General features: G+C 37.5%; 2 protein-coding genes across 2 annotated transcripts; both read left to right on the top strand.

Annotated features, from left to right (window-relative positions):
• The first annotated feature begins 970 nt into the window (after nt 1-970).
• On the top strand, nt 971-12,439 carry LOC139934000 (zinc finger MYND domain-containing protein 10-like). The gene is made up of 11 exons (XM_071928255.1): nt 971-1,144; nt 2,483-2,591; nt 3,276-3,443; nt 4,169-4,248; nt 4,903-4,987; nt 5,465-5,553; nt 6,232-6,332; nt 6,819-6,991; nt 7,704-7,951; nt 9,075-9,200; nt 10,633-12,439. The coding sequence occupies exons 1-11, from the start codon at nt 1,047-1,049 to the stop codon at nt 10,718-10,720; spliced, it is 1,365 nt and encodes a 454-aa protein (XP_071784356.1). The 5' UTR covers nt 971-1,046; the 3' UTR covers nt 10,721-12,439.
• A 922-nt stretch (nt 12,440-13,361) lies between these two features.
• Nucleotides 13,362-22,942, top strand: LOC139933912 (1-acyl-sn-glycerol-3-phosphate acyltransferase alpha-like). The gene is made up of 6 exons (XM_071928145.1): nt 13,362-13,712; nt 14,775-14,917; nt 15,854-16,032; nt 17,697-17,798; nt 18,787-18,859; nt 19,312-22,942. The coding sequence occupies exons 1-6, from the start codon at nt 13,519-13,521 to the stop codon at nt 19,470-19,472; spliced, it is 852 nt and encodes a 283-aa protein (XP_071784246.1). The 5' UTR covers nt 13,362-13,518; the 3' UTR covers nt 19,473-22,942.
• The last annotated feature ends 77 nt before the right edge of the window (nt 22,943-23,019 follow it).

Raw genomic sequence — 23,019 nt, 5'->3', positions numbered from 1 at the left:
TTACCTGCTGAATGTTTTTTCAGAGGTAGGCCTATGGTTTGAAAACACTTGCGTTTATGCAAACTAGCAAATTAGTATAATTATGTGCAAAATAATAGATAGGATACGTTTGGCTATCCCTCGTAAAGGCCCGGTCACACAGGCCCCGATAACGAGAACGAAAACGATAACGATAAAAATGCACGCCCTCGATTGGTTGAATGAGCGTGGGCGTATTCTGCAAGGAGCAATTCAACCAATCGCGAGCGTGGATTTTTATCGTTCTCGTTTTCGTTCTCGTTATCGGGGCCTGTGTGACCGGGCCTTAAGATTAAACCAAATGAGAGAGTAGCCTTAGTTATTCAAATAAATGGATAAAGGGGTTGTCAAACACATCATTAAGTTTTTGCGAAAAGTTGAACAATCACAATGCGGTAGTAGTCCAGGATTTTCATCAATGATATTGAAGGCCAGGGGGCAAAGCATTTGTACCACTTTTTTTTTGCCCAAAATTGGAAAAATAAATCATAAGGGGTTTGACCTGCATTTTGTGTAGGGGGTGGGGGTGAACAAATCACTGGGTTAGTCCAGGATTTCTTTTTCAATTTTAGGCTAAATAAAGAAAAAAATCACAGAGGGTTAATCCCAGCACTTTCACCAATTTTTGCCAATACATTACCAAATCCACCGTTATGGGCGGGTAGCTAGGTCATGGGTAGGTCCAACTTGTCTATCAAATTGTGACCTATCATTGAACAATATTTACAATTTTCATACAGTGCGGTACCCGTAATGGATATTTGCGATTTGTGATTCTTTGGGCAGCTAGATAATCGATCATGCAGTAAACGCCGAGCCAGCGATCTGCATTCATGGTTAAAATTATTACCTAACGAAATGCAGGGCGCCCTCTATAATATTTACCCGGCACTGCCAATTCAAAAACATGTCTCGTATCAAGACTAACATCAACAACCTTTAACTGCATGGATTATAAGCTTAGCCTTTCTCCAAACCATTTCCACGTTTCCATGATTACAGCGTCACTGAAATAATAATTGCTCAGGATGGCATCTGATGGAACCAGCGTTTTGCTTTCTTCTGAAGCCGAAGCTTACGTAGAATCACTGGAAGTTATTCCAATTAAAGACATCGGTAGTCCAAAGTAAGGTTTTGTTTTGTTAATCATATTGCTTTGAAAGCATTAAAAAAGTTATTAATTAATGTTATTTATAATAATAACAAAATCAAAAATATTTTGTTGGCCTACTTCATTTTTCATTTTCTATTTACTATTATTAACTAACAATGTTTGTTAATGATATACTTAAGTTAATTCCTTATTAAATTTAAATATAGGCCTAACTAAACTAGGCCAAACTTGTTTAAACCACCTCAATCATTTTGAAATTGCCTGAGAATGAGATGTCTGAGTAAATCCAGAATCTTTGGTTCTCTTGCTGGCCCCTGCGCCTGTCAGTGTCATCTTGGGATAACTTTCCGTGTGGCGCCACATTTTTACAAAAAGGGATATCTCATTGAGGTAAATTAGATTCTATATTATTTCATATCGAATGAAAAAGTGGTGGCGCCATACGGAAACTTTTCCGTCATCTTGTTTGGCCGAAGCTGAATCCTTGGCCACAGCCACACAATTTGGGCCATTTGTGTAATATGTGTACTTGCTGATTGCCAGACTTTTCCAGATATTGAAGTAGTTGTGTTGTTTGCCAATGTGTTTTTATTTGCTACCTAAATAATTTTTTTATGGTGAATATCAGGAATATGAACTTCCCATTAATATTAAAAGAACAGTCTATTGAAAAAAATTAGAAATATTGTACTCAACTTTGAAAAGAAGACAATATAAATATAGGCCTGATGGGGTGAAGAAATTAAATACATCTGCCCCTTGAACAAGATGTCGCATAGCCTTGAACCCTTCGATGCACAAGGGCTTTTCATTCAAGGCGGGGGATTCCAAGGCGGGTCGCTAGCGATCACCAAAAACACGTACAATTTTAGACCCAGTAACTGGGGTGCTGTACTCCTTTTTTCGAATTTTGACATTCTCTGTCTAGACACCGGGTCTAGTACAATTTAACTTTTATAAACAGTCATAACTTAAAAACTACAACCCCCATATATACCGCCCTCATTCGATTGTTTAGAGCGATTGTTGAGCATTCGTTTGGTGTGATGTTCAACTGGGGGTGCTATTGAACAATTTTGTGTTATGGTTTTTATTTTATTTTATCTGTGCACCAAAGGGTTGAAGGGCCTATTGTTCAAACCAACAAACAAAACTGGATGGATATTGAAAACAGTTAAGGCCCGGTCCCACTGCAGCGATAACGAGAACGTTAACGATACTGACGCAAAGAGAACGCATTCCATTGGTTGAATTCTGCGTGGAGCAATTCAACCAATAGAATACGTTCTCTTTGCATCGCTGCAGTGGGACCTGGCCTTTACAGTGATGTTGTCTTCTCTAATTGTACAGATGGATGAAACAGCATGAGTATCTGGAGAAGCTCAACATCCAAGCAGTACTGCATGCTTCGGCAAATGAGGATGAATACATTAAGGAGTTACTCATTCAACATCAGAAGGTATTACCCTGAAAGTTGCGATAACCGTGAGGAGGATTACGTTATCGCAAATTTTACCCTGACAGCTAGCTGCTGTAAATCGTAGCTCTTGGTCACGTCCCTTACAGGAGGATCGTGGGTTACGACTATCATGACTACTCGAGAGCATTTCTCTGTAGAATGTGACACAGGATACAGTCTGTGTAACTATCAGCCCCATTTGGGTCCAGTCCACTTTGTATCCTTGGCCCCAGCACCAAAGATCGTATAGCACCACGTAGCGGCGGAGGATCATATAGCGACGCTACTCGGCGCTATACGATCTTTGCCCAGCATCACCGCAATCATATTGTTGTGGTTATCATAGGAAGTATCTGATTCGCGCCAGGTAAATCAGTCTGGAACTAACCAGTTTTAGCAATTGATCAAACACTTGTGTGAAGTTGTTCAGGGAGCTGCCGGACAAAACCAGTGTTATTTTTATTATTATTATTTTTTCTTTTTAAGTTCACTCTCCAAAATCATTTGATTGCTACCAAGAAAGATTGCTGAGAAAGATTAAAGAATTGTTGTTGGCCCAATGACCAAGGGCAATAAAGTGCATTGAAACGGTTATTGCAAAATGCGCTTTATAAGAACAAGTTATTATTATTATGGGTTTAATGCACCAACCCATTTTTGTCTCTATGAAAATTTTTGGTTTAGATTCCTGTGATTATCACTGATCTCATCTGCACTGAAGTCTGGCAACAGAAAGTCTTCTCCATCATCAAGAGGATGAACTTTGAACCCCGTACCACCATCCCACTCTACATGAGTCTGTACCATGAGGCTACGCTGGTCAACCTACTGGAGACGATACTCTATCATAAGGTAACGTTGTGTCCCAAATCTAAAGGCCTGTTTCATAAAGCTGTTTAGCAGAAAATACTGCTTAAAAATTTTTATTTGCTAAGTGAAAAATTAGTGGGGCACCAGTCACAACAATGTAAACTTAATGGAATGTTGGCTGGTAATCTGTTTTTGCTAAGCAATATTTTCATGTAAGTTTTTGTGCTTACAGGCTTTATGAAATTGGGCCCAAGCAACTTGAGGTAGCCAACTGCACAGAGTCCAAATTCATAAAGCCTATAGTAAGCACAAAACAATTGCTAAACACAGAAAAGTGTTGTCAGGTTACCAGCCAAAATTGCATTAAGATTTAGTATTTTCTGCACAACAGTTTATGAAATTGGGCTCAGCATTTAAAAGGAACTTGGGCAGCACAAGAGACAATCTTTTTGCGGTAACACACTATCCCCCCCCCCCTCCCCCCAAAAAATAAGAAGAAAACTTACTATGTGAATGAATTCTCTTATGGGAGATTGCTTAGAACTGGTTGATTGTAAATTGCTTTGTGTATCATGTGCCTATGATTGTCCAAACTAAACTTGATGAAGACCCGATTTGAGTTCACTCAACTACAGTGTATAAAATCTTGACGACTAAAGAAGCTGAAACTTCTACAAGTAAATCATACTACACACATCTACAAAAGGTATAAAAACCCTTTAAACATTGTCGCCTTTAAAACTGATTTCCTACTGGTGTTTTTTTAGGAGCCATGTGAAGCAGCTGAAGACTGCATTCTTGATATCATCGATTACTGCTACAGGAAGATTACCTACCTCATTGCAAGGTAAAAATGTCAACAATCTTGGATTCTGAGCCCCATTTCATCACTAAGAAAGTGAGCCCTTAGAAAAATTCTGCTTGGCTGAAACAGCTTACCAAGTTTTTAATGTGTATAGTGTGTCACTGGTTCCCTACTATTTTATGCTGAGCAATGGCAGAACAAAATGCTTAGAAGCAACATTTTCTGCTAACAGCTTGGTGAACTAGGATCCAGAGCAGAAAGGTTGAACCAGCTTAGCAGTTTTGCAAAGCTGCAATGAGGTCATTGTTTCACATGTGGTTAATTTAATACTTTTGGATACTCACAGGCCTGGAATTTCCACAGAGGCCATAGTTTCTGTTGTCACTGGTCTTGGCCTCAGTGCCCCATCATAAGTTTTCCATAGACTTTATGATTATGATTTTTGAAAGAACTTTTGAAAGAACCCTTTAAAAATGAAAATGGCCTTGTCCTCTCAAAGATGAAATTCCAGACCTGTACTCGTCTTGCAGATTGAAGAGTTTTAAAAATGGATATTCTAAAAGATTTTTCTTCTAAATAAAACTAGATTAAGTTTACCATTGATTCATGAGACCTGCTTCTTTCTACAGTGTATATGGGTAAAACCAAAATTAATTTGTCTTTTCTTGATTGGTATGTTTTGTATTTCATCCACAGACAAGAAGCAGAGGAGGATGAAGATGATAATGAAGATGCCACCCCCAAAAAAGCATCTGACATCCAAGAAGCAGGTGGAATGGAGGCAAGTAACAATGACTCAATAAATTATGACATAACTTGCCAATTTGACTATAGAGAATAAGTGCTCTGTGGCTAGTTTGATCCAGCTGAGGCCAATTTCATAAAGCTGTTAAACAGAAAATACTACTTGCTTAGCAAAAAATGAGTGGGGCATTAGTCACAACAATGTAAATTTGATGTAATCTTGGCTGGTAGCCTATTTCTGTTAATCAATACTTTTCTGTGCTTAGCAAGTTTTTGTTTTACAGGCTTTATGAAATTGAGCTCTTGACTAGCTTTTCAAACCACACAGCGTTGAGTCAACATCTCGAATTTGGTTAAGTCTAGAAACCTTTTAAACTTTAGTTATCATTCAATATACTCTGCTCATAAATAATGAACCTAAGATGAGTTTTTCTTTACTTGTCTTGTGGTTAATTTGATGTAAAGTTTTTACAAATTCTTGTTGGGTTTTAACAATTTGAACTTTTCTTTACAGGAACTGAAGAAACAAGAGAATCAGATACAGTTTGATGTCAGCATTAAGGCTGTATCCATCCTGAGGTTTATCACTGATCATATAGCTGAGTAAGTAAACAATTATGGCGATACTGTTACAGCCGTACTGTGTGGCTTTACTATTATGACCATGTATACTGTATAGCCATATTCCCTACTGTGACAGAGCGTTCTCTGCTACTCCTCTCAATTTATGGAAAACTCCCCCCCCCCCCAAACCCAAAATGCTTCTTCCTCACAGACATTTAAAACGCTGTTATAGACACACTAATTCAAATCTAATTTGTTCAACATTGAGCTAGCGGACCAGACCACTTGGAAAGAATTTGGCCTGTTCCTCATGTGTTTATAGCTGGTATACTTGGCTAGCGGACCACTGTTAAAATCATGTCCACAACCGTCAGGAGAATTGAGGGTTATGACTATTGCAGCTAAGGCTGAGAGTCGCTTCATCTGCTAAAATAAGCGGGGAACTCATGGTTGCCACAACCGAAATAAGCCTAATATAAACAGAATGTGTCCAAAATCTTTGAGAAAAGGCTAGTTCGAATGTTGTTGGCTTCACTGAAAACGTAACCCTATTAATTTTGACAATTTTCAAAAGGTTGATTGTACGTTGTATTAAAACCTATAGCATGGGAATTAACACACTGTTTTAAATCTTGAATATGTACCTTCCCTTAATCATCAAACCGTAACATCTTTATCCGTTTTGTTGTCTTTAATGTTCTACTTTTTTTGCAACAGTCTTTCACTGAGTGTGACGAGTAGAATTCTCAACACCAATGACTTCCCTTGCTTAATGGTACAGCTTGTAGAAAACCCACCATGGACTAAATACAAAAATGGTAAGTATAAACATCTTTCCCTGTAAAGTAGGTATACTTTTATATACATATTTTGTAAATTCTTCCATTTTTCTAGCATCAAAAATGGGAAGATTCTTTTGCATATTTTAGAAATGTTGGGTCAATTAGTGTAGAAAACCCACCATGGACTAAATACACAAATGGTAAGACTACACATTTTTCCCTGTAAAGTACACTGGTTTTTTTTTATCCTTCATTCTCAAGGCGCTTTACAGATTAAAAGAAGTAAAATAAGCAGGCAATAAACATACCAAATTATATAAAACAACTGTAACCATAAAGAGGAACTCCTTGAACCCCTAAATAAAACTTTTAAAAAAGACCAATAAAAATAAAATAATAACAAACTAAAGGAATCCTCAGGAGGATGGAAGCAAGACGAACCATTAACCTCACAGTAAAACACTTCAAGGATAATGTAGACAATGCATACAAAATTGACCAGTTTATTTCCTGATCTGCCAGGAAAGCTCAAGAAATTGGTTGACGGTAAATGGCATGATGTGCCATCCAGTGAGAGAATGAGACTAACCAAGATGGAGGGCCAGGTGTGGATAGCTCTCTTCAATCTACTCCTCGGTCCAAAGTGTCAGGAAAAGTATGAGTTCAACAGCCACAATAAAGCTCAGATTCTCAAGGTAATCTTGTATAAATTAATAATAATAATAATAATAATAACAAGTTTTAATAATAATAATAATAATAATAATAATAATAATAACTAGTTTTAATAAAGTGCATTTGACAATAACCGCATCAATGCGCTTCACAGTGCCCTGGTCATTGGGCCAATAACATGTCTTTAATATTTCTCAGCTCCATGGGGAGTATACAGCCTGAGCGTATACATAACAACCAGGAAATTGATTTCAGTTTGAACTAAGAAAAATTGACTCGAGAGGCATTTGAACCAATGACCTCTGGATTAACGTGTCGGCGCTCTACCAACTGAGCTGATATCTAGCCCTATGTTGGTGGTCTCCCTATTTTGTCAACATCTTTGTTCGGGAGTGCCAGTCAGAAGCCATACATCCGTTAACTGCTGTGTAGCCAGGGATCACACCCAATTTACGATACAACCTGGGAAGCGGCAGCCAGGGGATCACCTTAAGGGGATGAGACTTTTCTTTTCAAATATCAAATAATAAACCACAACAAATTGCTGAAATTTTTAAGATTTCTTTGGCTGCTTATCGTAGAGTTCTTCTCATGAGGGGTTGAATTATTTTATATGGTTCATCAGTTGAGGTGGGGGTTGGTGGATTGGTTAGAGGGAAGGGGGCATGTTTCACTCCAACAAAAATATTTTAACTACAAAATTGTTTTCCTCGCCAACTTGCTCTACTTTAGCTGAGGGCACATCTCTCTGAAGTGGTCCTTGACCAGATCCCGAGTCTGTGTGATCTCCAGCGTTACCTGAGCCACTTAGCGATGATGGATCCACCTGCCACATCCTCGGGGCTTGTCTTGGAACAGGTGCCTGAGGTTCGTGACAACATATTGAGAGTCAACGAGGGGAAATGGGGCGCCATCGCTAAACACCAAGTTAAAACCGTCTTCAACCCGTCTGCAGCACTTATGAAGGAACAAGCAAGAAGGTACAATCATATTTATCTCTTTCATTTGTAATTCCTGCTGTCGATTTCACCAAACTCCTCCTAATTTAGGATTAAAGGCAGTGGACACTATTGACAATTGTCAAAGACTAGCCTTCACAGTTGGTGTATCTCAACATATGCATAAAACAACAAACCTGTGAAAATTTGAGCTCAGTTGGTCATCTAACTTGCGAGATAATAATGAAAGAAAAAACACCCTTGTCACACGAAGTTGTGTGCGTTTAGATGGTTGATTTCGAGACCTCAAGTTCTAAACCTGAGGTCTCGAAATCAAATTCGTGGAAAATTACTTCTTTCTCGAAAACTATGGCACTGTAGAGGGAGCCGTTTCTCACAATGTTTTATACCATCAACCTCTCCCCATTACTCGTCACCAAGTAAGGTTTTATGCTAATAAATATTTTGAGTAATTACCAATAGTGTCCACTGCCTTTAATCTTAGGACTTAAGACAAGTTAGTTCCCTATCCGAAGACGTTTGGAAACAATGAACCCATCCTAAGTTAAGACGAGATAGGATTTAAGAACCATGTTGCCTTGGAGCGGTCGATTTGGTCTTTAAAAAGCATTTGTAACCGTTAGTTATAAAATGCATATGATTAGAAAGATATTTTAAAAGTAGAACATAATGATCCACACAAACATACCTCGAAAATGCACGGTTTTCCTTTTACCTCGTCGACTAACACGGTCGGCCATTTATGAGAGTCAAATTTTTGACTCCCATAAATGGCCGACCGTGTAAGTTCGCAGAGTAGAAAACCACGCAATTTCAGAGCAAATTTGTGTGGATCATTGTATTCTACTTTTAAAACATCTTTCTACCCATATGCGTTTTATAACAAATGGTCACAAACCCTTTTTGTAGACCAACTCGTTCCGATCCAAGGCAACGTGTTCCTTTAATCCTAGCATTTTATGAAGTCGGCTGCTGTACTTTGAAGAGCAAGATTATTTTGTTCCAAACTGCATTTATGCAGTGCTGAAAGGATTTGCAGTCCTGGAATTTCATTTCTGGAGGGCGTTTTGATTCACAAGCAATTTTGAAATTTCTCATCATTTAAAAATGATTATTTGTATATTTTTCTTGATGCCCCTTCTAGGTTTGCAGAGACGTACAGCTTAGATGTTCTAGAGAATTTGATAGCTGAGCCCCCAAAGTGTGCAGTGTGCGGGGAACCAGCCACTAAGCGGTGTTCACGCTGTCAGAATGAGTGGTACTGCCGAAGGTAAGATAAGAGTTGTTCGAATTAATGGCTTCAGATGCGGCTATAGCTTAAAGGCAGTGGACACTATTGGTAATTACTCAAAATAATTGTTAGCATAAAACCTTACTTGGTGACAAGTAATGGGGAGAGGTTGATATTATAAAACATTGTGAGAAACAGCTCCCTCTGAAGTGGCATAGTTTTCGAGAAAGAAGTAATTTTTTAAAAATTTGATTTCGAGACTTCAGGTTTAGAATTTGAGGTATCAAAATCAAGCATCTGAAAACACACAACTTTGTTTGACAGGGGTGTTTTTTCTTTCATTAATATCTCGCAACTTCGACGACCAATTGACCTAAAATTTTCACAGGTTTGTTATTTTATGCATATGTTGAGATACACCAACTGTGAACACTAGTCTATGACAATAACCAATAGTGTCCAGTGTCTTTAAAGGATCTGTATTCTATCGGTAATGACTCTGAACATTTACGGCAATAGGAACTTACTTGGTAAGAAGTACAGCAGATTTGGATAGTATTTTGCATTTGAGAAACTTTTCACTTTGAATTTCTGCAGTTGTGGGAAAAGGTTGTCACTTGTTATCCCCCCAAATTTGAATCGGAGAAGCGTTACTGACACTTCTCAAACTGTGTATTTAAATTGCAGATTATTCTTCCTGTGGCAAGAACATAAACTCTCAGATTTTTTGCAATATCTCAAATATGTAATTGAAACAGACAGTGGGTTCCATTTACCAAATGTATGCAATTTTTTTCAAAAGTAAAATTCTTCAACAGCTGTAGCCTCAGACAAAGTCGCTTGATTTAGACACAGCCTTAGGTCTCAAAGAATTGTTTTTTTTTTTAATGTTAGCTTGAGATCTGACTTATGATCTGTCAAATTCAAGCAAATATGCTAATGTTATTTATCAGAAAGGAAGTCGCCAATGTAAAATAGAGATATCTTGGCACCTGAATCTACAAATAAAAATATTTTGAAGATTTTGACCCAACATCAATTCAATTCAATTCATCTACATTTATTTCCACAGGGATAATCACTTTTGAAAAAGAAAAAAAAAAATTGAAACAATAAAACTAATACTTTGAGGCATTACACAATACACATGAAGCCAAAGCTTATAAACGGAATGCCTTAAACGCAAACAAAAAATATACTTAAGTAAAACAATATTGAACAAGGAAGACAAAATACAAAAAACAAAACAAAACAATGAAACAGAAACAGACAAACAAACGGAGTGGACATAAACTGTAGTAGACATCAGACGGACATACGCAACGTTACACTAGTGATACAACGACACGGTTAATGAAAGAGGTACCAAGCAAAATAAAGCACATTTAAAGCGACCGGTGACATCACCTGGGTCACCTGGGTCCAAGGACAGGCTTTACTATGTTAGTAATTCTGAAATTCTTTTTTGCAGAGAATGTCAGGTGAAGAATTGGAGCAAACATAAGCAAGCTTGTTCGCTAATCACGGAGACCCAACAAGCAATCAGTGGGAAGACGTAGCAGGATGTCTCCTAAGATCATCTGAGAATCCGTACAATGTGATAAACTGCAGGCACAGAATGATGCAATGTGGTTTATGGCAGGCAAGGAGAGTCCGTCCAAATTCACCAAATGCCAGAACTGACGCACTTAGCGGTGTTAATTTTTAGAGAATAGTTTTTTTTTCAAAAGACATCTGTGCCCAAAAGAACTGACCACTTGAACTGTTTGGTGAGGGCTACCAAGAAGGATGACTCGAGTTCATCTGAGAGCAAATAAGTTTAATATATCCATATAAAGAAAAATGTAAGTAAATAGATCAAGAATTTGGGAGGGTAGTCATCCAAACTAGCTCAGAAGCTGGAATGCGAAGGGCGCGGCTACAAAGTGATCGAGCCACAAGCATACCAAGGGCACTTGCTGTATACAATGTACTGCCATAAACAGGGGTAGGTTTTAGTTTCATAATGGCCGAGTTTGGGCGGTGTGTTCTTGGATGCTCGAGAACAAGACGGATTGCTGTTCTTTGCTGTTTCATTCGCTCAAACGACGATGTGATAAAAGCGCCACGAAAAGAGGTTTGGTACTGGTCATGTGACAACGTGGTTCGTCAGTTAAAGCCATTATACACTTTCGGTAAACAGTATTGTCCAAGTCCCACACTTCGTGTATCACAAGTTATGTATAAAATAACAATCCTGTGGAAATTTAGGCTCAATCGGACATCGGAGTCGGGAGAAAATAACGGGAAAACCCACTCCTGTTTTCGCGCGTTTCGCCGTGTCATGACATGTGTTTATTACAAATGACATGTGTTTATTACAAATCCGTAATTCTCGTTAACGAGAATTTATATTGTTTTACCGTTTTCTCAAAAAGTAAAGCATTTCATGGACTAATATTTCAAGAGAAGTCTTTCACCATTACCTTCTGTAAACCCTGTAAATTATTTGTAAATCTGTGAACTTTTTTTTTTTCTGTACCGAAAGGGTCCAATGGCTTTAATAGGCTGTTTATTAACAGTTGGAAACCCGACAGTAGAAAAGAGACCACACTTTCAACATTTTCTTTGGGATGACTTTTATCTTTCAACTTATCAAAATTAACTGTAACAATCTATTTGAGAGTCATTTTGCATCTAATTTACTTATTCTCTTGATGTTCTGCTGCCATTTTGTAAAGTGTTGTTCTCGAAACCCCCGATGAAAGGTGGTGTGTGATCTTTTTCTGAGTGAATCATTCTCGGGTCATGTTCTCATCGTTCGGGCGTGAGAACAGCCCACTCAGGGCCAAGAACACACCGCCCGAACTCAGCCAATACGACATTATGTACGTAGGATTACCCTGGCCAAATGAAACGATAAGGCAGTGAGTGTTTTATACCTTTTAACAGTTATAAGCTAGGTATAATACATGCAGGAAAATACAGTACGCCTTCTCAGTATAAAAATGCCGGCCACTCAGCCTTGAATCTTTTTTATATGGTGGCGATCTTGTGTTTGGCCCAGAGTTACTGTTTGAGATTTGTTTCACCTAGGCCCCAGAGTTTGGGGGGGTCATTGTTATGAATCCTAGTGGGGAGGGATAGGGGTTATGAAAAAAAGAGTTTGCTTTATAGCTCTGTAAATGTTTGAAATGTTGAGCCATATCTTGATTTAATTTGTTTTCTGGTTTACACGTGTTTGAACATGTATATACTTCTCAATCAATATTTTGTAAATAAAAATGTTTTTGAATGAAATAAAATGTCAAATTATCCATGTGTAGTACTTCTTAAAAATATGTCCATTTTAGTTTGTTGGTGTTTAGATGATCTTCCCAACAAGGGAACTTTGCAAAGCTCCCTCAAGGGGATTAGTGCCATTTAGCTGGCAACAACCATCTCCATGAGTCATACAACCGTTGTTAAAGATGCTATGTCAGATTTTTGGCCCCAAACATTAAAAAATAGATTTTTTTGGTGAATGGTATTTCAAAGGGTATTACCCGCTCTAATGAAAAAAAGTTTAACTTTAACTTTTAATAGTCATGGAACCATGCCAACAATTTAAGACATAAGAAATGGTCATGTGATATATTGTCGGGCTCCCGACAAAAACTTTATGACCACTTTATTTCACTGCTACTAATAATTAACGGACTTTTTCGAGCAATGGCTCAAATGACAGCTTGTAACTTTCTCAACCCCCATCAAAATACCTATTGAATTTTAAATCAAAATTTTGGTGTCAAATCGGCCAAAAATCTGACATAGCATCTTTCACGTCTAAGATTACATACTGCAGAAATAAATAATTTTGATTTGGTAACTAGACATTAATCTAGTCATTGTGAAATCAACAGTTAGCTTAGCTAGATTTGAGCTCACAACCTTGTGATTGCCAGTCCTAACTAAGTTGACCAAGAGAAACAGTGCTTGTACAAAAAGGGGGAAAACCAAAACTAAAAATATAAGGGTGCTCTCAATGGAGATAAAACATGACAATTAGTGTAGTAGGGGCCAACTGATTGGCTTGAACTTTACATTCTGAAAAGTTCAAGCCAATCAATTAGCCCTTACCACATTTCACCAGTAGAGGGCGCACAACCTCCACCCAAAACAACACCACGCGATCGTTGTTTACATCCAATGACCCCAGGTCGAGCTTTGGATCGTGTGATCTGTGAGGTAATAATAACTGACTGCATTGTGTTCATTTGCAATAATTATTGTTACCACATCTGCAATTTATTACAACACCGCAACGGAATAGGAAGCCTGATCCTGTCCTGACCGTGCTCAGTCTTCATTTAGGCTGAAGTCTTCCCACCGAACAGTCATGAATTTGTTTGTGTTTTTGGTGGCTTTTCTAGCCGGCCTGTCATGTTTGTTGTATGCACTATGCAGACTGAACTCGTCTGTACAATTCTACACTAAATACACAATGTTTTTATGTTGGCACTTGTTTCTCGGTGTTTTGGTGACTGGAGTAAGTTTGTTGACATTTACATTTGGTGACACCGCCAACATGTGGTGAGTATTATAATTATTACAGTTACTACACTCACACTGGTCCCTGAAACTACAGTAATCTCTCTGCATCTGCATCTGTCAGTTACTGTACAAACGCCTGTTGTGGCTATCCCGTACAGATAATCTAACACAAACAAATAACATAGCCCACTATGTCCAACTCTCTGAATCCTGGTAACAGTGTCACTGACAACAATGTCATTGTCAGTGACAACAATGTCAGATCAGAGAGTTGGAAAAGTTTCCGTATGGCGCCACCACTTTTTCATTCGAAATAAAATAATATAGTATCTAATTTACCTGATTGATATATCCCTTTTTGTAAAAATGAGTGAAAAGGTGGTGGCGCCATACGGAAAGTTATCCAGAGAGTTGGCCAGACCATCAGACAATTGTGCCAGTGGGGCTAAAAACAGAGAGGTTAGTCCCTCGAGTCGATCATCAAATAAAGATGATAAAACTATAATAGAGCAAGAGGTAGAACAAGTAACCTCCACCCATATGCCAGTTGTGATAATCGTAACCCTCCATCCTCCCGACAGTTGCAGAGGATTCCAAATATATGCTACAACTGATAAATTAGAATAAGGGAATCAATGTGTGGTGAAGAGGTTTTCAAATAGTGGTTTAAGCCCAACGAGGCCTGCATGGTTCTTGATAATTTTACTGAGACAAAGTCGAGGTAAATTATCAAGAACCAGGCTTTGGCGGGTTTAAACCACTAGTTGAAAACCGATTCAACACACTTTGATTCCCATTCATACCTTTTTGGTAAAAAAGTAAAATAAATGCAAAAATTTAAATTGTTCAATGATTTCATTCAACACAACACCCCTCCATCTATGAAATGGTAAGGCCCTCGGGTAAACAACTCCTTATAAGGGAATGCTGTGCGCGTCACGCAAATCGATCGCGTGATGTGGCACAACTGTCCCGGCCGTTGCTCTCGACCAATAGGAATGAAGAAACTGTCTTACAAGCACAGGTGCAAGCTCGCATGTCACGCGAAACTGTCTGAGGTATTTATGAATCTAATTTAAGTGCTGTTGTTGAAACTTTCAGGTGGTGGAATTTCTTTTCGTGTTTTCTGGATGCCAAACTTTTACTCGGTGTTGATATCGAGATGCTCAATACAATGGATAAGCTTGGGGTGAACGAACCCTGTGTGATCATCTGCAACCACCAGACATCTCTGGATCAACTACGTAGGTGCCTCTCCATTAATCCCTCCCCCCGCCCCCCCCCCCCCACCCCCCTCTCACCCACATCCCAACCCTGTTTTAACACTTACCAGAGCCCGGTTTTTATATTATTCATTTGATTTACAAAAGTCTATAGTGAAAAAAACATTCAAAAACGTTGAATTCGATCTCCATTCCAATCAAAGAGGTGCTTATATCAAAAAGTGTAGCAAAATTAAGCCGGTTTAAATTTTAAATGATTCATGAATCGATTCCAAGACTCAAATGTGTTTTGGGTGCAAAATTTCTCAAAATAGTTGTCTTATCAACAGCTGCAGTGCTTCTCTTCAAGTAAGTTTCTATGACAATTAAGTAATTACCAATGAACGTACCATTACAGCTTTGAGTACATCCCTTTAAAGGGGAAGTACATAACCCTACAGTTTCTATTATCTGACGTTGGATATAATCTATTAAACAAGGCCAGTGTGACCTTTGAAGTACTTCCCCGCAGTAAATGTTCGGGTACATGGTCAAACACTGCTCGCAATTTACACATGACCGTAGGGTAGAGGCTGTCATTTATTAGCTTCGGCAAGTACACTTATGAATGAAGTGTAATCATCTTCTTCTTCTTTTTTAAAACTAAGTTATGTTCATACGTTAAGTTCGAGTCTGAACAATGTCTTTCAATTCTGATTATCGAAGTTTACCCACCCATTAGACCATGAGACAAATGAGATAGGCCTAATTCTTCTATTTAAAGTCCTTGCTCACATCAGTTTGTACACGCATCAAATTCTCATTTAGACAATGTTAAGTTTCTTGTCTTTTATCATTTTGATTTTATCATTTTGATTGTCATTAATTTTGTTCCAGTAAAATACTTTAGTAACAAGTCTTGTTGATTCCTTGAATTTGTATTCTTGAGTATTTTTTTATTTTATTTTCTACTTTCAGCATTCTTAAGATGTTGGGCTCCAGGACGTTACTCAATCTTAGCTAAGAAGTCCCTCAAGTACACGCTTTCTTATGGCTTGGGATGTATTGCAAGTGGTGTTATCTTTGTGGACAGAAAAGATGCCGCTCAGGCCAGGGAGGCCAGTAAGAGATGCGTCAAATTCCTCACAGAGGAGAAAGTGAGCAAGATATTTTTTTTCCATTCTTGGAAGATTTAATTAATCCTCCTATAGCCACATACTCCAAGATGCTACACTACGGCCTTATGCTACGCACCTTAAATGGTGAGGTAACACATGCCGAACCCCAGCTCCACCCCTCAAGAGAGAAAGAACAACTGCAGTTTTAGGAGGGACAGACCAGGGGTCGATTTCACAAAGGACTTAGGAGATACTTTCACTTAAGGGTAGTCCTAAGTTAGGTTGAGTAACTAGTCTTAACTATTTGTGAAAACCACCCACACCCAGGGGCCACATCAATACAATGTCCAAATACAGACATCATCTGGGCCTAATTTCATAGAGCTTCTTTTTTGCTTTGCATGAAATTTCTTCCTTGATAAAAAAACAGGATTGCCAACCAAATTTCCATTTGTTGCATATTGCCTGTTACTGGCATTCAGCTGGTGTTTGCAAATCCTGAAAATGACATGGAAATTTGGTTGGTAATCCTGTTTTTTATCAAGGCAACAATTTCATGCTCAGCAAATGTTTGTGCTTAGCAGCTCTATGAAATTAGGCCCTGCTGAGAAACCAGAATCAAATACCTTGATTCTAACAGTCATTTCAATATATCAAAAACAATTATTCAGAAACTAAAATGACAAACTTCTGACAGAAAATCAGAGCCGATATGGTCCGATATGGATGGACTTCGATCACAGATAAAGATATAGAGCCAGTGTGGTTGGTCATTGATAAGAATTCTTCAACTTTTAAACCCACTGGAATTATCAGCAATGAGAACATCCTATATCAGCAGTTTAGGGAATTAGGGCACTGTCACAACAGTGTAGTAAATGATAAAACAAAAGTTTGTATATAATATCAAGTTTTGTCTATTTAACTACATGCACTTTGAATAAGTAAACTTTGAGCCATGCTTGAAGCAAAGGTTCAGTTGCTTGGGCCAAATCATTGCTCTCCAAACGACCCTGGATCTCAACTTGGCATTTTGAAAAATGAGTTTGTTCATTTTAAAATATGTTGATTATGTTTACCTTTTTTTCTTTTGTATTAGTTATGTTTATTCACAACATAAATTGTAATCAATTTATGTAATCTCAATTCAGTCCTGTAGCCTCCATGTTTGCAATTTCAATAACTGAATATTTAGTAAGAATTGCGCTGTGTGATCAGCCTCAATTTTATTCCAGTAAGCTGTTAAGCAGAAAATACCGCTTAGCAAACTTCTTTGCCTAAAAATGAGTGAGTGGTGGTGAGCCAGTCGCAGCAATGTAAACTCTGTGGCATTTTTGGATTGTGTGAGTCGGGAGAAAATAGTGAAAAACCATTCGCATTTTTCAGCATGTAAACACACTGCATTTTTTTTTTTTTAGGTTTTCAGATAAAGTTTTCTTGAATATTACTTCATTTGAAATATTTCACGGAAAGAATGGTTCTAGTATGAACTTTCATAATCATTGGCAGGTCATGAAATAACCCACGACACCCACAGCAGTTGCTGTGGTGCCCTGTACTTTTGCTGTGGTGCCCTTTGCATATTTCCAATGCAACGTTACATTTTCCCTTGAAGTACCCTTCAAGAACGAAGTTAAAGGCTTGCATTAGTAGCTTTCAGACTGTAATCTAACAAGGATGTTTTTTGGGTTTTTATTTTCAAGGGTAAACTTTGGGTGTATCCAGAGGGAACTCGTTCTCACCAGCCTGAAACCGACATGCTGCCATTCAAGAAAGGAGCATTTCATATGGCAGTCCAGGCTCAGGTAGGAAATAGTTTCCTAAACACTCTGCGGTATTAGCTCAACACATTATTAGGTATAAATTGTATAGTACTTGGAGCATGGTGTGGCATATTTTGTGTGGGATGGTAGACAATAAAAGGAGCTGCCATACTCAAAAAACATTCTATTTACTATCCCTGGGATTGCAGGTCATGGTGTGACCTTTGACATGAGCTGTATGCAAATTATACAATACTGAATATTTATGAGATGAGTGTAGCCCAGTGGGCAAAAGCAAATATATCACAAATAGTTCTGCCATTTTAGTTGTATTCACTTTCTGTAAATGTTAATGACAGGGTTGAACAAAGAAAAATTGACTAGAGCGGGATTAGAACCTGCGACCTCCGCATTACCATGCTGGCACTCTACCAACTGAACTGTCTACCTATAATGTTGGTGGTCTATCATAAACCATTAGAGAAATTAGTTTGACAAACTCAATTTGGGTAGCTGTCTTCTTACGAAGGGTTTTATATTCATCAACACTCTCATGGTTTCATCGATGATAGGGGAGGGGGGTGCACACATTTAGCCTTAGGTATCCTAATTGTTTCTTTTTAAAGAGACACGTTGCCATGGATCAGAAGAGTTGGTCTATAAAAAGCGTTTGTAACCGTTTGTTATAAAATGCATATGGGTAGAAAGATAATGTTTTACTCCCATAAACGGCCGACCCTGTTAGTTTGCAAAGTAAATGAAAAACCACGCAATTTTGAGGCATATTTGTGTAGATCATTGTATTCTACTTCAACAACATCTTTCTAACCATATTGCATTTTATAACAAACGTTTTTTATAGACCAACTCGTCCGATCCAAGGCAACACGTCACTTTAATCAATCTGTCTGTTTATTATCCTCAAATTGTTAGTGTCTTAACTGTTTGAATCAAGGCCAGTTTTATTTTCCCCAGTGTGGGATAATAAAGTTCTTATCTTATCTTTAATCATTTCTCTCCTTGTTGCTAGGTTCCTATTGTTGCAGTAGTCTTTTCAAGATACAGACATATGTACAGCTCAGCAGAGAAGAAATTTGACAAAGGTAAAGATGGACAGAATTTGCAACTTGGTCTATTCTGCTTATTTTACTTTTTCTGAAAAAAAAAAGTTTAGGGGAGCCTACTTTGTCTTTTAAAGGGTTTGGGAACACAAAACAAAATGTCCACAAATTTACATAAACTACACAACAGTTTAAAGATAATGGTGGTGTAGGAAGCTTACCTTAAAATATTACTTGCTGAAGTGCTGTATTTTTTTGAGAAATAAGTAAAACAATCTAACAAAAATTGTTCTAGCATGTACAATGTATTTACCAGTATTGGTAGTGTTCTACAAAAAGTGCCCAAACCCTTTAAACAGCCATGATTTCATTCATTTTAAGAAGTGGAGGTCCAGAATGTAATATCCAGCTGTTTTGATGTATCTTTGCTTCAAGTCTTTCATCTTATTCCGCTCACAATCTTTTCTCCCTTTTTGAATGACTACCCGGTACAGTGAAAATCAAAGTTGACATCCTTCCGAGTGTTTCAACAAAAGGCTTGACGGCAGAAGACGTCCCCGAGCTGACAGAGAGAGTGAGGGACATGATGCTCAAGAGATTCCTAGAAATATCCCCACCATTCAGCAACAATAATCACAAAGTAAAGTCGTCATAGTTTGCCCTCACAAACTCTTTTCATACTTCTGCTACATCCGTCTCATTCTTTGTATCCTTATTAAATACTTCATGTCTAGTTCTTCAAATGGGACCAGACTATTGAATTGTAGCTTTGGTTTGTTGCGTAGTTTTACCATTCAACAACAATAATCACAAAGTAAAGTTGACGTAGTTTGCCGCAACAAACTCTTTTCATACTGCTGCTATATCTGTCTCATTCCTAACGAACACAATTACTGTCTAAGCGTTATGGCAAGTGATGCAGTTAATTTGACTTGGCAATTAATTGAATTGAAATAGCAACAATCAAACATCTGGATATTGTTTGATTCAGTATGAAAACTGACTCATAAAAAATGTGACAGACCAATTCAAAATCAAACCAAATGGTCCTGCTGGCTAGTTGAAAAAAAGTTACGGGCAAACCCTGCTGTATGACTTTGGAAAGAACTGGTAGCTTAATAATTGCATGTGACAGAACCCAGAACACTTTAGCGGACGAGTAGTAGAGGTTGACCATGGTGTTTCTAGTTCACTTAGTAAGCAACCTTAAAGTTTCCTTAGGCTTTAATCTACAGTGATTTAGTTCACTTATGAGGCATTCTTGTTTCATTACCAGAAATATACCAGGTTCTGCAGATGTTTTTGTTTATAGTAAAACCCCAAATAAATTGTTGATGTTTTGTTGATTTAGAGAGTTTTAGAACATGTTTAAGGACACATACAGTAACAACCTTTTGTCAATTTACGTGTATTAATTCTTTGCTTACATGTTGAAGGACATAACATGTTGAAGGACATACAAATTTCCATTACCTTCCATTAATACTTCTGTAAATTAAAGACAGTGGACACTATTGGTAATTGTCAAAGACTAGTCTTCACAGTTGGTGCATCTCAACATATGCATAAAATAACAAACCTGTGAAAATTTGAGCTCAATCAATCGTTGAAGTTGCGAGATATGAATGAAATAAAAACACCCTTGTCACACGAAGTTGTGTGCTTTCTGATGCTTGGTTTCAAGACCTCAAATTCTAAACTTGAGGTCTCGAAATCAAATTCATGGAAAATTACTTCTTTCTCGAAAACTACGTCACTTCAGAGGGAGCTGTTTCTCACAATGTTTTATGCTATCAACTCCTCCCCATTACTCGTAATCGAGAAAGGTTTTATGATGATAATTATTTTGAGTAATTACCATTAGTGTCCACTGCCTTTAAGACCCTGTAATGCAATATTCAATGCCAAAATGAAACTACTGAAACCACTTAGATTTGAAAATAGTATTATACAATAGTTGCTGCTCAATCATATATTTTTCCAGACTAAATGTAAACAGTTTGGGGCAAGGTCTTGCATAGTAACCGCCAGATCAGTAAAGCGTGGTATCTCTGGGATCATAAGTAAGTTGTCTATGGGTGTTTGCCGTCTCTAACGTAACTATGTAACAGCTTGCTACAAACCATGGCCCAATTTCATAGAGCTGCTTAACGGTAGGCACATTTTTGTGCTTACCGTAGCAAAAAAAAGGTGCTTCACACGGGTTAGCAAGAGAGTTTGGCAGTCAGCTTGTGGGTTCACCCTGGATTTGTATTGTGACGCCATTCACTTTCGTGCTCGGAAGGTTAGCATGCCTTTTCGTGTGCTGAGGGTTAGCAGTGCTATGAAATGGTAATTGTACTTTAAGCACAAAACCGATTGTTAAGCAGCTCCATGAGTCACATAGCAAAGCTAAATTATTCGAAATGAGCATTTTCTTGAAGTTTGACTGAGCAAGTCATTGTACCAGACATTATTTAAATCTAACACAACAAACTTATAAAATTGTGACTTTTTTTTATTTTATTTTTTAACTAACTTTGTTATGGAATGTGTCATTTTATTTCTACTGTGTATGGCTTATGTTGAGAATACAGAAAATGTGTCAGATTTATATAAATTCCAAAAGCTTGATTTAATTAGAACATTTGTGCTTTACAGTGCTTGGTTATTTGCAACAACTTTTATTTTTAAATATGGATAAAGGAAGATATTGGTAGTATGATTTATATTTTATATGAGAGATAATGAGAATATAAATATATTTGTAATATTTTGTAATTGAAAATGAATTTATTTTATGGTAGTTGAAATGGTGCTAAAGAAACTACACACATTTAGATGAATGTACATTCGGTTAACGGTTACATCATGAGTGTATGTCTACTTTGCTGTGCTGATTTTTGTTTTTGAGAATGTATTGTTTAGTTGGTATTTATTCTACTCCAGTGAGCGCTCACACACGATGGACAACCCATGCAAACTGAATATACATTGAAACCGCACCATACAATGCCTCAAAACCCATATGTTTAATGAACTTTAAAAAAGAAAGTATTTTTTAAAATATGACTGAAACTAATCATGGCATTGATATGTAACATCAGTTTTGGCAACAGTCAAGCTGAAAGCTCAGTTTAACAGTTTGAAAATTTAAATTACTTGTTAAAAAGAAGTATTTTTTTTTAAATATGACTGAAACTTATCATGGCATTGATATAATAATAACATAAAGTTTTGATGACTGCGAAGATGAGACCTTAGTATAAAATTTGCTGGTACCAAATATCCTGCAGTGATCTGTCTGAAATGCTGTCATTTCAAAACACAAAATGTTTGCTGGCAGGGCTCAAATTTCGGGGTGGTGAGAGTCGGTAGGACTTGTAGCTCAGAATTTTTTTTTACTGGACCGAGATTTTTGTTTTCAAGACCAGAATCAAAACTTAAAAAACCACAGTCAAAATGGATGGCACTTTTAATGCTTTTCAATATGTGACAAATTTAAAACACTTTTGAGAATTATTTATTCATTTACCCAAACATGAGACGAGAGAAAAAATCAAATGGTCCCAATTAGGATTTTAACCGCAGACCTCTTTCATTGCAGGCAAACATTTTGTGTATTTATTGAGAGATATATTTAATATTGAGCAGCAGGTACATAGCTTAGATCATTACTTAAAAGTACTGTCTACATGTACACCAAGCATGATGCTCATAAAACGCAGAGTGCAGTGTAGCTTTGGTTTACAAAAAAATGCTGTATTTATCTCAAAGTTAAATAATACAGCCGTAACTGCCCTTGTTTATGGAAAGATTCTAAATCATGACCCTTAATTTTTCTCCAAGTTAAATAATACAGCCAAAGTCGTAACTGCCCTTGTTTATGGAAAGATTCTGAATCGTGACCCAAATAAGAGTATAGTTTAAGTTGTTGTCGCAGTGGGTGTCTACATGTATGTCTGTCTGAGAGACAGAATCTTGCTCTTGCAGTTTTGTGTGTGTAATTACCTTAATGTTTCACCTTGATTGATGTGACTTTAAATGCAACCATTTTGTGTACGTTGTGCTATTCCTCCATTCATGAAAGCGGTGTGTAAGGTGACGAAGAAGTATTGACATTTATATTAAAAATGTGACATTGAAACCTCATCAAACATTTGACTGTTTTTTTTATTGTGTTGGCAAATCCAAACCCAGTTATGTTGTAACTATTACGATCC

The sequence above is a fragment of the Asterias amurensis genome, chromosome 2 (assembly GCF_032118995.1).
Source record: "Asterias amurensis chromosome 2, ASM3211899v1".
Classification (NCBI taxonomy): Eukaryota; Metazoa; Echinodermata; class Asteroidea; order Forcipulatida; family Asteriidae; genus Asterias; species Asterias amurensis.
The sequence above is the reverse complement of the archived record's forward strand: the minus strand, read 5'-3'. Positions and strand labels throughout refer to the sequence as shown.